Below are 16,469 nucleotides of genomic sequence, written 5' to 3'. Positions count from 1 at the left end.
ACCTCAATCCCTGCCTTCGTGCAGATCGATAAGCCTTTTAGGGCTTATCGATGTATTTCCTCTTCCGTCTTTCAGAACCTTCGCGAAGGTATCCGACTGTCCTTCGTGCAACCTTAAATAATGATTCAGGCACTTATGCGCCCCTGTGACTATGTTACTGTCTCGTTCCCTAATTATCTTAGTGGTTAGCCAACTTTATCATGCAATTAAGATTACCCTCGCGTAAACATACATTATTACTTGCGTTCAAATAACAAATAGAAATAGATACATTCGCGCATCAATTTGACATTATAATGTAAACCCAGAACTTAACATATCATAATCGCATGCAATAATCAGAGACAGAAAATACAGTGATTCCAGAATACTTCTCTTTATTTATGATTCAAGTTCCCAGTACAGACTCTATCCGCCCTGCGCACACAGCTGCAGGGGTCTGCGCACTAGATACATTCGCGCATCAATTTGACATTATAATGTAAACCCAGAACTTAACATATCATAATCGCATGCAATAGTCAGAGAGAAAATACAGTGATTCCAGAATACTTTTCTTTATTTATGATTCAAGTTCCCAGTACAGACTCTATCCGCCCTGCGCACACAGCTGCAGGGGTCTGTGCACTCAACTAAGGACTTCCACCTTAGGCCTCTACGCACTCAGCTGCAGAGCCTTTTCCTACACTAAGACTCTCGTTCTTAGCTCTCCCAAAACTTACTAATGACTCTTCTTTTCTAACTTACTTACTTTCCTCCCTTTTTATACAATCCCATTGTCCGCGGACCATGGGTAGATTTCAAAACCAACACAACTTATCTAAAACAAGGGCGGAAAACCCTTTTAACTTTAGATATCTTTCGCACTCCGCGACCACAAAATGCGGAGACTTTACATTTCTTTTACACAAAATTCGGGCTTTCTGCCCCGAAACTTGAGTGTTTAACCCAAAATTGATCCCCAGGGGACCCGTTCCCAACACAAAGCAACTTATGAATGTTTAGAACTTGTGCTTTCGAGAAGCTTATCCTTTGCTCACAAGTCTTGTTATATGATTCCATAGAGTTGTTTTTTATAAAATGCAAAAGCAAGGGGAAGGTCCTATCTGGAGGATAGGATATGGCAAAGTGGCCTGTTTATACCTATGAGTTGACAAACATTTATGCATTGGTGTGAACTTTGACATAGGGATCTGCTTGAAGAGGCTTGGAGATCTGGTAGATAGATGGTTGCGATGATGTCAATCAATTTGGAAGGTTTATGCCTACTAAACATAAAGCTTGGGGCTGGTTATTACTTCATCACAGATTGGCTGTCAAGAGTAAGTTGCACAAAATCGACCTTGCTATTTCAACTTGTGTAGTGTGTGATTAGGAGGATATGGTGCGACATGTTTTTTAGAAATGTTATTTTGCTCTTTTTTGCTTGCTTTTGGGCTGAATTTTAGCATTTATTTGTAGCTTTGCTCTCCTAAAATGGCCCCCTCCAGGGGAATGCTTGGATGGACAGGGACAACTGCAGATTACTTTGGGTTGTTTGTTTGGTTGCAATTGCTTTTTTGTGAAAACATTGTTGTAACGTTGCTTTCAATGAGGTTCTTCATTCTGTTTCTCTGCGGCTTTGCAGAGCTTGAAGCAGGAGTTGGTTCTACTCCTATGAGTTCACTGACATGCTTTTTGCTGTGATGTTGAGTCCCGTCCTGTGGGGGCCCAAGCTTGTATGGTGGCCTTTCTAGCTTTCATTAACTCACACTTTCTTGTTTCGCTATTGTCCATATGGTGTAATTATTTTGAACTGTTGTACTTATTTGTTCCTTGAAGTAATGCCTGAAGCATTAAAAAAATTCAATCGTTGAAGAAAAGCAAGAAGCCAAGTCTTTCACATCATTTAAGGTCAAATTTTATCATGGACATTAAATAGGGAAAAACTTATAGTTCTGCCATTAGTCTGTGTTTGAGATTTGTGCTAAGCACTTTGTCCTTCATGAAGTAGGTCTTGATTAACCATCAGTTAAAAGTTTTGATTCTGTACATCAGACAAATGTTTTTCAATCTAGAGGCAAAACTGTCATTGAGCCCATTTTCTTTTAGTTTTTATATGTTTTATCTGTAGAATGTTAATTTTCTTTTGGATCAATGTGCAATGCAGACTCAAATGCAACAAAGCATAGGTGCAGGAGCTTGGTTAGCTTATGTTTGGGTGTCCTTGGACGTCATCTTGAGGATGTAATTGAGGATCTAAGTGAAATTGCTGTGCTATTTCCGCCTGACATTAAGGTAAACATGATCACCTTGATTCAGACCATGGTCTGGAGTGATTTGGTGCTTTGCATGTCATACTTTAATAGAGATAGCATAATTAACTCTTAATATTTTTAATGATGTTCTTTTATCAATTCTGTTAGATACTTCCATAGTGATTATTCTGATGACATGCACTATATCATACTGATGTTGGAATTCACAAGACACTTCCATTCATGTTACTCTTCCTACCTGCTATTTTATATCTTGTATTAATATCTGTAATATTTCTGTTGTGTTATGTTCTGGCCCTCTACACATGAAACACAAGTACTCGGGAGGTATACGTCGACCAAATGTTATTGAAATATGTGGCCAAAGTGCAAGTTGCTATGAATAAATCTGCAAAATTCTGGTTGCAGTTCAAATCTGGCCAAGATTGCAGGGAGGCAAATCATTTTCTGCCGGATAGAATCCTTATTAGTTTTATCTGTTGCTGTTGATACGTTCTGCAGTGGCAGATTGATCAGCAGCAGGTTCTGTAGCATCAGATTCTGCAGCAGCAGTGCCTTGTATCCTGTGTGGAGCATCAGCCTTGTGCAGCAGTGATATTAAAGTTTATCTGTTGTTCTGAAGGTGTTTCTCTTTTATCTGTGCTTCAGCTCGGCAGATCTGTACAGTCTACACCTTCAGTAGATCTGCACGGCCTTGGGATCCATGCAGCAGATTGCAATTTGTGTAAGAGGGGGCAACACTATTAATAGAGGTGCATCGGCTATACACATCTTATGGTTGTTGTATACATGCATTTTCTTAGCTCAAGATTGTTTTCTAGACTTAGATAGAGCCATAGTTAGCATGCTTTTCCAGTTTAATTTAAGATGCTGGGTTTTCTTAACTTCTAAGTGCTTTTCTCAGTTCTGTTTTAGTCACAGATGTATGTTTAGGAATAATGCATACTAGAGAAGGGTTCCAGATTTAGAGTAGGGCACGCTTTCCTAGGTAGGAGGTGCTCTGTTCTAGGCATCATCTCTCATGCAGGTTAGGTTTACCTATTTGAAGTTAGGCATTGTGCATGGCGTGTCTTTATTTTGGTAATCCCTAGCCTGTCTTATTCTATAAAAGAAAGCCAGGTTGGCGGTGTTTATTCTTTGTGTATTTGTTAGGATTTGAGCTATTTCTGTGTATTTCTCTTCAGTTACTGAATACAGATGTGGAATTGAGAATTCATATCCGTGTGTTCTTTTCTAGAGTGATGTGTTTGTAGTTTAACATACTCAAATTCTGCAGTTTTGATTGAAGTTTAGTGTTTCTGTTTCCTAGCCATTATGTTAAGTCTTCTGAGTGCAGAATCTACATGCCATGGTTTGAAAACTTTAACATGGTATCAGAGCTGCAGATCTGAATTCTTTTAGGAATCCATATGTGAAGAAGGCTGTTGCCTATGAGAGGGAGTTTTTAGAGGATTTCAGCTGTAATACTCTAGCTTTAGTGATTAAAGCTGATTTGTGCCTGTGAGAGAGGGTGCGATCCATAGCTTTAGTGATTGAAAATGATTTGTGCCTCTCCTCTGAGAGGCACTAGGATTTATGATTGGTTGTTGGGTGAGGTGCCTAGGATCTTCCAGTGATTGAAAGTTTGTTTTGGCGTATGATAAGTGATTTTCACATAGGATAGCTTGCACATAGGATTTATTTTGTTGTTGTTCTATTTGCTGAAGTGTGATTTCATCAGTTGCAGTGATGACAAGTCTCAGTCTTGGAGAGTGTGATTTCCTAGCAGACACATCCAACTTGCATGTAAGTGCATAATGCATATATATTAGAGAGGAGATTGATCTGTGATGTCTTATGGAGGCAAAGGTTACAACCCCTATGCGAAGGTTACAACCTCAATTAATCCTCTGCAGCTTGTTGAGCATTTCAAAAAGGCTGCTAAAGCAAAGTGAATCATTCTTGATTTGCTGAAGGATGATTTGATGCCTCACATCATAGAGAAGAAGAAGACAAAGATGTATGATGCCTTGGTCACTTTGTACCTTGTAAGATGCTCTTGAAGAATCACTTGCTACCACACATATGAATGAAATAGACACAATGGCCAACAATATGATGAAGATCACCAGCCTTCGAGATTGAGCTGTTGCTATTGAGGTGAAGGTTGAAGATGAAGTGTTGGTGCTCATAGCATTACATGGGTTCTCATTCTTGGGAATTTTTTGTTCGTGGTGTCTATGTTTGGGAGACGCTTCTTAACTTTGAGAAGCTTTGGGATGATTTCATCTAGGAGAAGAGTAAACTATAGACTGTTTTAGCCAAAGAGAAAAAGATCTGGAACATAGTCGTAATTGGGAAGATGAGAGGAGGCAAGAATGGAGGACCTGGGCTGGGTCAGAGGGCAAGGAGAAGGAATCAAATTTTTTGAACCAAGGGAAGAAAGACTTGAGTTTTGTGAAGTGTTTTAATTGCCACAAAATGGACCATTATGCATCTTCGTGTATGGAGAGGAAAAATGCCAAGGAATAACATAGGCAATTTGTAGGGAGTGCAGAAGCTTCAATAGGAGAGGATGCATTGGCGTCTAGACTTGAGACACCTTTCTCTATAGTATCATGCCTTGTCCTTAACACCATTTCTGGCGTAGTTTGGTATGTGGATAATGGAGGATCCACACATATGACCTTTATTAAGAAGGTGTCCAACACAAAGTAGCCAGAGGGCAAAGTGGAGCAGGAGCATTTTTTGGGAGTGGGATTAATCATTTGAGCGTCAACCATCTAGAATCTAGATTCTATTAATTCCAAACAAAAATACAAATTTTAAGCCATATAATAGAAAGTAGACCATTAAATTATGGAATGAAATAGCTTATTTAGTAAATGTCAACAATAACATGAGCAAAATAGTTATTTTTACAAAATAGGCCATCCACTCTTTGAAGAATGAATGTTTAAAGGTTCAAAACAATAAACTGAGCTAGTTGCTAAATGCCTCTCTACAGAAGAGGTTTTCACCAATTGTGAAAGAACCCATGTTTTCAAATGTTGTAACTATGGGGTAGCATCACCATGCATGTTCCACCACTCCTTGACAAGCAATGTTCCACCATCGGTTATTTTGAGATCCTCATCATTACTATCATCCTTCATTCTTTGCCTCTTGTCTAGCCTTTGCCTCAACCTCAATCCTACAGGGACAACGATCAACACCGCAAAATTTCGATGAAATCACCTAATCCAATCCTTAAAATATGGTAGAAAAAGCTTAGCATGCTTGCTTGATCAACTTTGGTTACGGTGAAGGGTACCTTTTTGCTAAATCACTGACAAAGGATTTCAACAATCAACACCACCAACATTAGGATACATTTATGGCTTGGTCCTCTTGATTAAATGCCGATCACATACTCTCATATATGATAGAATCTAATGAAAATGTCAATCCACTCTTTGAAGAATGAATGCTTAAAGGTGCAAAACAATAAACTGAGCTAGTTGCTAAATGCCTCTCTACAGAAGAGGTTTTCACCAATTGTGAAAGCACCCATATTTTCAAATGTTATAACTATGGGGTAGCATCACCATGCATGTTCCACCACTCCTTGACAAGCAATGTTCCACCATCGGTTATATTGAGATCCTCATCATTACCATCATCCTTCATTCTTTGCCTCTTGTCTAGCCTTTGCCTCAACCTCAATCCTATAGGGACAGCAATCAACACCACAAAATTTTGATGAAATCACCTAATCCAATCTTTCAAATATGGTAGACAAAGCTTAGCATGCTTGCTTGATCAATAACTTTGGTTAGGGTGAAGGGTAGCTTTTTGCTAAATCACTGACAAAGGATTTCAACAATCATGATACATTTATGGCTTGGTTCTCTTGATTAAATGCCGATCACATACTCTCATATATTCTAGAATCTAATGAAAATGTCAATCCCATCATTTTGAGAAATCCTGAAAACTATTAAGCCAACTAAATTTTGAATGGGATATGAAATTCTACTTTCTCCATATGCAGTTCGAGGAGGTTGGAACCACTTTCAAATATCTTGAAACAATTAATGGTAATGTTAAAAGTTTTAAGTAAAAGTTGACATTTCCTTTAAGATAAAGGAAATGCCACTTCAATAATTTTACATTACCATTAGGGAGCGCCCAGGGAACATTGTTCCAAGCTTTGGGAGCATCCTTGGGAGTGCCATGCTCTCGAATTGGCAGGGAGTGTGCCCAAAGTGTTTGGAGCATGTTCGATGGGCACTCTTTGAGCACACTTGCTTGGAGTGAGGTTCCAAGGCTAGAGTTGATTGGGACGCTGGGGGGGGACGCTTTTGGCAACCTTGGTCCAACAAACTTTAGGAATAAGATGAAGGCATACAAGTGGAGTTGGCACTAATGCTTGATTTATAAACTGTAGTGGTGGATATTCTACTGGAATAGTTCATCACAACAGATTCTATAATATTTTGAAGTCTTAGATTATGCAATTTAATCTTTGTTTTCTTAGATCCCAGATAAAATAACTGAAATAAAAAATGAAAGAAATGAACAAATGAACACACCATCCACATAATAAAAAACAAGATGCATCTTGGGAAACTTAGTACAAGAGAAGGGGGAGGGGACGCTTTTGGCAACCTTGGTCCACCGTCCAACAAACTTTAGGAATAAGATGAAGGCATACAAGTGGAGTTGGCACTGATGCCTGATTTATAAACTATAGTGGTGGATATTCTACTGGAATAGTTCATCACAACAGATTCTATAATATTTTGAAGTCTTAGATTATGCAATTTAATCTTTATTTTCTTAGATCCCAGATAAAATAACTGAAATAAAAAATGAAAGAAATGAACAAAAGAACACACCATCCACATAATAAAAAACAAGATGCATCTTGGGAAACTTAGTACAAGAGAAAACCCAGTTAGAAGGTGAGTTCTATGCTTTGCTCTGTTTTCTTATGGAAATGCAAATACAAAGAATGAGGCACTCACTATGGAGTTTCCTTTGATACTATGGCTTGAATGGCTACTACAAAATCTTTTCATCCTTTATTATGCTCTTAAATCCCACATATGATATGCTTATGTATGGTTATGAATTCCTAGATATGTGTGCTGACCTAGTCATTGATGGTCATAAGTTTTAGGATTTAATGGAAGTCCTTGTCTGGGATTCTAGGATGATGATATTTGGAAATCTAGGGTGTTGTAGCTAACCCTAGTAAAGTTAAAATTGTCTAGTATGTGTGATATAACAAACTGAAATCTATAAGATGATTGTTTAAAATGAAATCTAGGGTTTTGTAGTTATCCTAGTAGTGACATTGTCTGTTGTGAAATGTAACAATTTGAGATCTATGTATTTAATGATTGTTGAGATTGCAGAATTCTAGGGTTTTGAAGTTAAACCTTAGTGAAAGTAAAAATTGTAAAATCTCTGAAATATGATGATATGAGATCTGCGTAAGATTGTTGAATTTGTGAAAATGGAATTCTAGGGTTTTGGAGTTTAGCCTTAGTTGAAGTAGAAATCTCTGATGAATGTTGACTATATGATAATTTGAGATTTGTGCAGTGAATGTTGAAATTTGAATTTTTGTTTGAGTCTGATGATTGCTTGAAAATCTAGGGTTTGCAAACTAACCCTAGTAGTAGCTGGTCATGTTAGTGACTGATTGATGGTTGATTAAAAATTTAGGGGTTTGGAACTAACCCTAGTGAAAGTTGGTCAGGTTAATGACTAAGCTATAATTCTTTTCTATGAAATCTAGGATTTGTAGAATCCCTAGTGAGAAGTGTGACATATGTATTTTGAATTGTTTCTAGGGTTTTCTATATGTTGTATGTCATGTCCCTTCTCAAATACATTTGTAACAGGGTGTTGCTACACAATTTTGCACAATTTAGACCAAGGAAAAGAACCCAACATTTTCGACTTAGGGACTTAGGAGGAAAATCGACTTTATTCAGCTGCTAGTGCAATGTGGGGGCCACCCACATGTGAATTCGAACTAGGCCATTTGAATGGCTTGGAGGGAATTTGAATAGCTGGATGGAGGGGCCTAGATGAGGCAAGGAAGGCCCAAGGAGATAAAAGGAGGAGGAAGCTCTAATTTGGATTCTTTCTTACAACTTGCAAATCTAATTACTTGATTATTCGCTCCGCGATTTAGCTGAGTCAACCGTTTGTTTAGCCACGAATCTCTCAAGCGCGAGATTCAACCTTTCTTTCGGGGGACCTTCTATGCTCGCCCTAGGGAGGCAGTTCCATAAGCATTTCAGGAGATCCGAGAGTGTGTCACAACACTACCATTTAGCCACATACAGGGAGTGCGTATTTCTGGGCTATCTGGAGAATACGCAAGAGTTGAAGCCAACATTGATCAGTCATTTGCCAGGAGAGTCAGAGGATTGGGAGAGCAGCAATAGGCCAACATTTCTTGTGAGTTTTGGAGCCAATAGAGCTAACATCCCAGCAGTTCGAATTATTGGGCTTGGGGACAGCGCAGAGGACCAGTCCAACATTTTCGTGGGGCTTAGGAGCAGGTGCTATAGGCTGGAATCTCATCCGGGAAGTCAAGGGATTTATAGTAGGGGTCAACCCAACACTTTGGGACATTTTCTTGGAGGATTTATAGGCATAATCCAGCAGGTTGAGTTTTGTAGTTATAGCTGAAGTTGGGCTCCTTGGGGGTCGAATTTCAGAGTCTAAACCAGCGAAATTCCTCCGTGGGTTTTTTTTTTGGGTTTAGGCCAAGGAGTCCGGGGCTCAAATCTTATAATTTTTTGAGCATAGGAAGTGGTTTTTCCAGCCATTTGAACTTTTAGTAGAAAAGGTAGTTTTCTTGGCAGCACAGTGCAAATTGGTGCAACAGTTGGAGTAGTCATCGGTTCAGCCATTTCTCACCTGGTTTTGGTCATGCTTGTCCATTGAGACAAGCCCAGGTGCACCATTCTATTATCTATTGTATTTTTCCCTCAAAGAAGTAATAAAATGGCTCAACAGTTCACTATTTCCAGCATTTTTATGGGTGCTTAATACATATTTCGTTTTTATATTTTGCTGAACAGATTATTTGCTTTATATCACTAGTATTCCTATTTAGGAACATTACATTGTAGTAAGGTATTTCATACCTTTGGAAGACACATTGAAACCCTAGATGGAATGAATGTTGTTATGAAGTACTCTGGGGTGCAAGATGTTGAAGAGTATATATCTCTTGTTTGTAATTAAGTCTGGGTATATGATATATGAAATGCTAACGTGATTTTGATATGGCTAACATCATGCTTCTATAGATTTGGTTGTACTTGCTGTTTAAGCTGTACAGGTACACAATCTTCAACTTGGTGAAGATGTGATGAGCATGATGGGGATGATGATAACTCTGATCAAATGGTTAGAAGCCACGAATGATTCTCCGATGTCGAAAAGAAGAAGCTGATCTCCCAAAGGAAGCATGAATAGAAGAGATCTCCCTAAGATTAAGACAGAGTCTGGATAAAGAGGTGCTTCCTGGTTGAGAGGGAGGGCATAGCTTGGTATTAATTGAAGAATGAATTTCGGAGGATATGTTGCTGCATAAGTAGGAAGGAAATCATATAATCGAGGAATCTCATGTCAAAGATTCGGTTGATAGTCCTACTATGGAAAGTTGAGGAGCAAGATCTGTTGTCTGTAAGACTTCGGAGGTTTGTATTTGATTATGTACATGTGAAAGAATATTATTGATTGGAGTTGTGTTTGTACAAGTGAATCTCTTGAAGGATTTGATTGGGAGAGATTCGTTATTCTTGATTTGCTGGATCAAGGGGTGTTGAGGCTTTGTGAGTGAAGCATTGCCTTGGAGGACATCTGGCCGGCACATTGTATTGATGTCTAGAAGTTGGAAAGGTGGCGTTGGTCATTGAGCTCTAACACGCACCTAGATTTTGGGTTGATGGTTAGCAAGTAAGCCTGATAGTACCTAGAGGGGCTGAAGCTTGAGTCCATCTTAGTCCCACCTCGATAGATTGCCCTGGTTAGGAATCTAGTCCATGGCATTGTGATGCCTAAAGTTCTTCATGGTTCATATAGTTTGAGATCTTCCATTGTATTTGTACATTATGAATACCTCCCTAGTTAAGAGGGAGTGTTGGAAAAAGTAACTATGTTCGGTCTTCAATAATGTACTTGAGTCATCATGTAATGTACTTGTCAAAAGAATAAAGAAAAGAATTATTATTATTATTATTGTGACTTATTAAAGCATGGGTTTCATGCTTGGGTCACCATGTTTTAGGTCAAAGTCCCCATTGAGGACTTCTAGGATTTATTCTGAGTCTATAAAATTATTTTACATTTAAAGAGACCCTTCTTGGGCTTTTGAATCATGTAAAAAGGTTAAGTATTGAGTCAAATATGAATTATGTAACCTCCACACCATGTCGGCCTAAGGGAAGATCAAGTCGGCCTATGACCCTATTCGAACCCACAACGGGCCTATAAAAGGAAGGACATCGAATTCATTTGGTGCATCACTTCTTATCAAGTTCGAATTCTCTCTACTGGGCAGAAGTGCGAAGTGGGTAGCTGGGAAAGTCTGTTGCCGGGAAGCCAAAGTGAATGTGAGTTTGGGTGAGTATAAGGAGTCAAAGAAAATCAAAATTTCGGTGGTGGTCTCTCTCCGTTTCGTGCTCCGGATTGGGATTTTGAAGTCTTCCAAGTTGGACTGCCACCGGAAGCTGTTAGCTGCTGCATAGTGGAAGTTGCTGGGGAGAGGTCAATCTTCTGGAGGCTGACTTGGTGTGGAGGGAAGGTCAGGTCTTGGTCTAAGGTGAAGAGTCTCAAAGAATACTATTGAAAGGAAGAATTACTTTGACTAGGTTTTCCCCTCGAGGGGGGTTTTTCCTTGGCATGTGCCTACATCTTGTGTCTATTGTTTTATTTGTTGTTGCTTTTGGTAATTCCTTGATGAACTAAAGAAAGAAGATATAAAGAATTGTAATAATAAGCAACATCACAATTAATTATCAAGATCAAGAAAATCTTTACTGCCTTTCTAATTTTCCAACACTACTCAACTATGGAATGAGTACAATGCTAAATAATGGAATCCCTTGTCCTCCTGGTGGCTCGATATTTAACATAACTCGATAGCTATCTAGGTTTAGGGTTTTGCATCCTTAGTGCTTAATTAGTGATCAAATTTTGGACTTACTGGAATCTTCTTGTAAGCCCACACATGGTTAGCCCCACATGTTAGTAATGGGTGTTGATGTGGCATCCACTTGTACCATGGTGGTCAACACAGTAGGTCAACTTGCCAGAGGCATAAATTCCACACACAAGCTCTGATTGAGGTGATTTTTGCACCGTTGGAAAGATCTTGCTGTGTAGAACAACATCTAGGAGTTAGGGCTCTACTTACAAAGTTTGGACCCCAAAAAATGCCATTTAATGCATCAAAATGGCTTGAGAAGGTTCCTGGCCCCAAATTTTCAAATTGAGACTTGCCACTAAAATAGACCCTACAATCCAATTCCTCTAGTTTTTCCACATAGAAAATACTAAGATATATGAAATTTTTTACAATGATCCATTTTGGATAATACCTCTCCAGTTAGGGATGCTTTTGGGCCCCAAAATCTTTTATGAAATGAAATGAGGAAATTTTTCCTCTACCTTCTCCATTAAGTACCATTTTTCTTTGCCTAGAAGTTGTTCTTTTAACCCATTCTGCCAAAGGTCATGTTATCCTTGCTTGGTAGTTCTGGAGTTCCTCCTACAAAACTATATCTTCTACCAACTTTGTTTGAGCTTCTAGTGCTAGGTCCTTTATTGTAGGTATGATTTGCTCAGTTTCTTGATCCAACATGGAACCTTCATAGAGTTTTAGATTCTCCACATTCACTACTGAGTAATATGGGATAGGTCAACTTTGCAGGCATTATCACTCAACTTTTCCATTACTTCAAAAGGACCATATAGAAGAGCCTTGATCTTCTTACCAAGGCTCTGTAGTCTTTCTTGATTCAACTATAATCAAACTCCATCTCCCACTTTGAATGATTTCCTTGTTTTGTGTTGGTCATGTTGGGCCTTATATCTTTCTTGTGACTTCTTTAGTGCCTCTTGTACTTGCAAATGGATTTGGCTAATCTTTCAACAAACATCTCTGCTTTCAATGTTTTTCCTTTGTTGTCTTCCTTCACTCCTTGTTGTCCATAAACAACATCCAAGGGTGAAGGTGCCAAATACCCAAAACAAGTTTCAAATGGGGACCTAGCAGTAGAAGTATGGATTACTTTGTTATAAGAGTGGTGACGTAGATCAAATTGTCATTCTAGGTCTTTGAATGCTTTTGATTGTAACCCCTCAAAACTTAAACCTAAGTCTTGTTGACTACTTTTGTTTAGACTATGGATGGAATGTCGTAAATGTCTTCAACTTAGGGTCCATCTCTTCCCAAAGTACAGTCCAAAAGGCATTGAGAAATATTGTATCCCTATCTAAGATGATGCTCCTTGGTATCCCAAAGTGCACCTAGACCTATCTAAAGAACATGTTTTTTGCTTCTAGTTATTTGATGGTCTTTTTGCAAGGCATAAGAATGCACATCTTGCTGAATTTGTCAACTACCACAAATAGATAGTCGTGTCCCTTCCTAGCTGTTGGCAAAGCTCTATCAGAATCCATTGAAATGCTTTCCCATGGTGGTGCACCTAGACCTATTTAAAGAACATGCTTGCTGCTTCTAGTTCTTTGATGGTCTTTTTGCAAGGGATAAGAATGCACATCTTGCTGAATCTGTCAACTACCATAAATAGATAGTCATGTCCCTTCCTAGTTGTTGGCAAAGCTCTAACAGAATCCATTGAAATGCTTTCCCGTGGTGGAGTGGGTACAGATAAGGTATGGTATAAACCTTGCTTTCTATTATTGAGCTTGTTGGTATAACAAGACATGCGTCCTCTAATATTGCAAGTTGCATCTTGGGCCAATACAGATATTGTTGTAAGTTGGCAATTGTCTTATCAATACTAATGTCTTGTAACCTTGGAGGTGTGAGCCTCTTTGATAAGCTACAACCAATTCACCTTTAGGAGCATAGGCCTCATATATCTTGTAGTGCAACCCATTTGGAGACGATAGTTAGCCTTATCATCACCTTCTTCTATATGAATTTGGCGCTATAGTTGTTGAATCCTCTTTAAAGTCCTCATATTTTGTGTATGCCTCTTTATATGCAACATGGGTAAAAGGATCCATGTGCATAAAAGTTCCAAGTGCTGTGATCATGGATGTGGGTGGCCTCAATAGCCTGTTTGCCAACTTTTTAGTGTTGCCTTTCTTATATTTGATGACTAGATGAAATTGTTGCAAAAACTTGATCCACTTGTAATGTTTAGGTCATTGTAGCTTACTATGGGCTTGCAAATATTGTGGTGGTTGATGTGGATAACAATTTCCTTACTCATTAGATAATGCTTCCACTTTTTAACAACTTGAATCAGAGCATAGAGATCCTTAGCTTATATAGGATAATTACAAACTACTCGTATGAAACATCTTGAATGATGGCATACTGACTGACCTCCTTGCAACAAAACTGCTCCGATGGCATTCCTACTTGCATTTGTCTCCCCCTTGAAAGGCTTTTGCAAGTTAGGCAGTGTAAGAACCTCCTCGCATTAAAACCTTTTCCATGGCATTCCCACTTGCATTTGTCTCCACCTTGAAAGGATTATACAAGTTAGGCAGTGGAAGAATTGGTGCTTGACTAATCTTTTGTTTTAGCTCATTGAAAGTCTTCTACTGATTCTTTCTCCATTGGAAACTATTACCATTGGCTATTACAACATGGAGTGACATGGCTATCGCTGAAAAGGATGGATGAACTTTCGCATGTTTTGCATTGCCCCAACAAAGCTCTTAACTCTAGTGACATTAGTAGGAACTGGCCTCTTCATGATGGCCTCCATCATTATGGGATCTATCTTGAGTTCCCCTCCATAGACCACGTACCTCAAATACACCAATGATTGATGAGAAAACTCACATTTCTTGAGGTTTGCTAGCAATTTATGTATTTTAGAGTTTGAAACACCTACATGAGATGTGAGATGTTCTCCTCCCATGAAGAGTTATATCGACGTCTACCATCAGGACCAATTCGGCTTTGTTGAGGCGTGCATTAGTTCACATGCCCTCAAAACACTAGAGGGACCAGTTCTAGATAGTTTCGAAGTAGAGCTTCATTCGATTACTTCCTAGTTCCATGGAAGTGGCCAAAGATTTGTTCAAAGTTTCTTTTTTTTGACCTTGGATGCTAGGAGTATCTCTTGCTCCTACAACCCCCTTAAGATCATACAATTGAATCCATTGTTGGTTTGTAGGGGACTCGATAGCAAGTTAGTGCCGAGTTCACCTTCCTCATCATCAACCATTAGAATCGGGAGTGATTGACATCTTTAGCTCCATCGCTAGATCTTCCTATTTCACTCTTTCTTTCTTTGCAGGCTATTCTTTATTTTGTATAATGCCACGATCTTTTACGTGTGTTGTGACAACACTATTGCTTTTTTTTTTTCAACATTTTCAAGAGCTGTGATTGCACTCACATTGGCTTCATACTGATTGTACTCTTCTTTAGTCCCATTGACCTACTTTTGTGATCATTTATTGGACATTAATAAAATTATGTAGTATTCCTAGTGGATGTTAACAATGATAAACAAAGCAAACACATTACATTCAACACAATAAATTGCACACATGATCAGATAACCAGAAATGCTCTAGAAACACGCCAAAATGGGCCAATTTCATTATATAATAGAGGGAGTACAATATGAAATGGAAGGAATGCACCTGGGCTTGCTCAAAGCAAGCTACAAGCCCCAGGTGATGAATAACAACTGCCCAAATTCCGTAGAATGGCTCCCCTCCAAGAAGTCTGCGCTGGCCCTTGTGGAACTACATGCTAGCTGGAAGAACTGAAGACTTGACCCACTTCTAGTGCTCAGAAAATTTTGCAAAATTAGCCCCGGTCTCCTCTCACCAAACCCACAAAAACCTAGAAAGGGTTTGGGCTAATTTCGACCTCTCGAAATTACCCTATTTTGGAGCTACACCCTCCTAGCCAAAGACTGTGTCCCTAGTAGCACAATCTGCTGAAAAATCCTCCTTATTCCTCCCCAAGCTGTTGTAGAAATGCTCCGGGAAATTCCTCCTGAAGCAGGAGAGAGACTCCACGAGTTTCCGGCACAAAATGGTTGAGCCCCAACACCATGAAATCTCTGTCCAGTGACCCCCTGCACAGGCCCAAACTTGACAAATTCGTCTCCCTCAAAGGCAGTCACCTCCAGCTCCAAAACTCTCCACAAATGTTGGCCTACCCCTGAAGCAACTTCCCCAAATTTCTCCTGGCAAAACACCCTTGGGAACTCGCTGAAATGAGTGGCACGAATTAGCTTCTGCGTCCTCCCTGGAGTACGAACTGGCTGAGGGAATTGGCTGAAGAACACTCCAAGAATCCACAAATCCCTCTCTCTATGGTAGTAGAATTTACCTCCCTAGGGTGGCACTCAAAGTCCACCGAAAGAAGGGTGAGTTCTCCCCTTGGAAAAATCTGTGCTAAGCAGCACTTGTGACCCAGCTGAATAACTTGAGCAATAATGGAAAGAGTTGAGTTAACAAAAGGCCCCAATAGCTGCCATTCTTCTTCTGTTTATAATTTTCTCCTTGGCTCCTCATGTGGGTCCCTCCATATAGCATTTCAACCTCCTTTCCTTAGCAATTCGAATTTCTCTCCAAGGGGTGCATATTTCATGAGGGGGTGGCCCCCACATTCCACTAGCTAAGTGATTTCGACCTCCCCTTCTCCTAAGTATTATTTCCAAAAACACGTGGGTCCCCCATAATAGCCAAAAATGCAAAATTGTGAATCTTTCTTTAGCAAAAATTATTTTAGGAAGGAATATTACAGTCCTCCCCTCCCAAATGTTGCTTTCCCCCAAGAAACTATAATACCACATGCTGAGGTATGTGCTCACCCTCCCAAGTGGCATCTTCATCTGGTAAATTCTTCCAGCGTACCGAGTATTCTCTGATAATTTTGTGCCTCAACTTCCTCTCTCTAGTCTCCAAAATGGCCTTTGGCTCCAGCAATAGGTTCCCCTCATCATCAAGTGGGGGTATCTCTGTACCAACTGTCACATGTTGTCCTAG

The 16,469-nt window shown here is 39.4% G+C and overlaps 1 protein-coding gene across 4 annotated transcripts in view; it reads left to right on the top strand.

The window, feature by feature from the left end:
• The window catches only part of LOC149262495 (RNI-like superfamily protein), a 102,249-nt gene that overhangs the window by 21,830 nt on the left and 63,950 nt on the right, over positions 1-16,469 (top strand). For 3 of the 4 annotated variants that reach the window (XM_089424826.1, XM_089424817.1, XM_089424815.1), the window contains exon 2: positions 2,150-2,277. In XM_089424826.1, coding sequence (XP_089280952.1) covers positions 2,150-2,277 — 128 coding nt within the window. Of the gene's footprint in view, positions 1-1,193; positions 1,323-2,149; positions 2,278-16,469 lie in introns of those variants that run through there. The other variant, XM_089424820.1, reaches the window with a different exon arrangement.

This window comes from Pinus tabuliformis, chromosome 6 (assembly GCF_031772625.1).
Source record: "Pinus tabuliformis cultivar Carrire ecotype Pingquan chromosome 6, CPIR1, whole genome shotgun sequence".
Lineage (NCBI taxonomy): Eukaryota > Viridiplantae > Streptophyta > Pinopsida > Pinales > Pinaceae > Pinus > Pinus tabuliformis.
The sequence above is the reverse complement of the archived record's forward strand: the minus strand, read 5'-3'. Positions and strand labels throughout refer to the sequence as shown.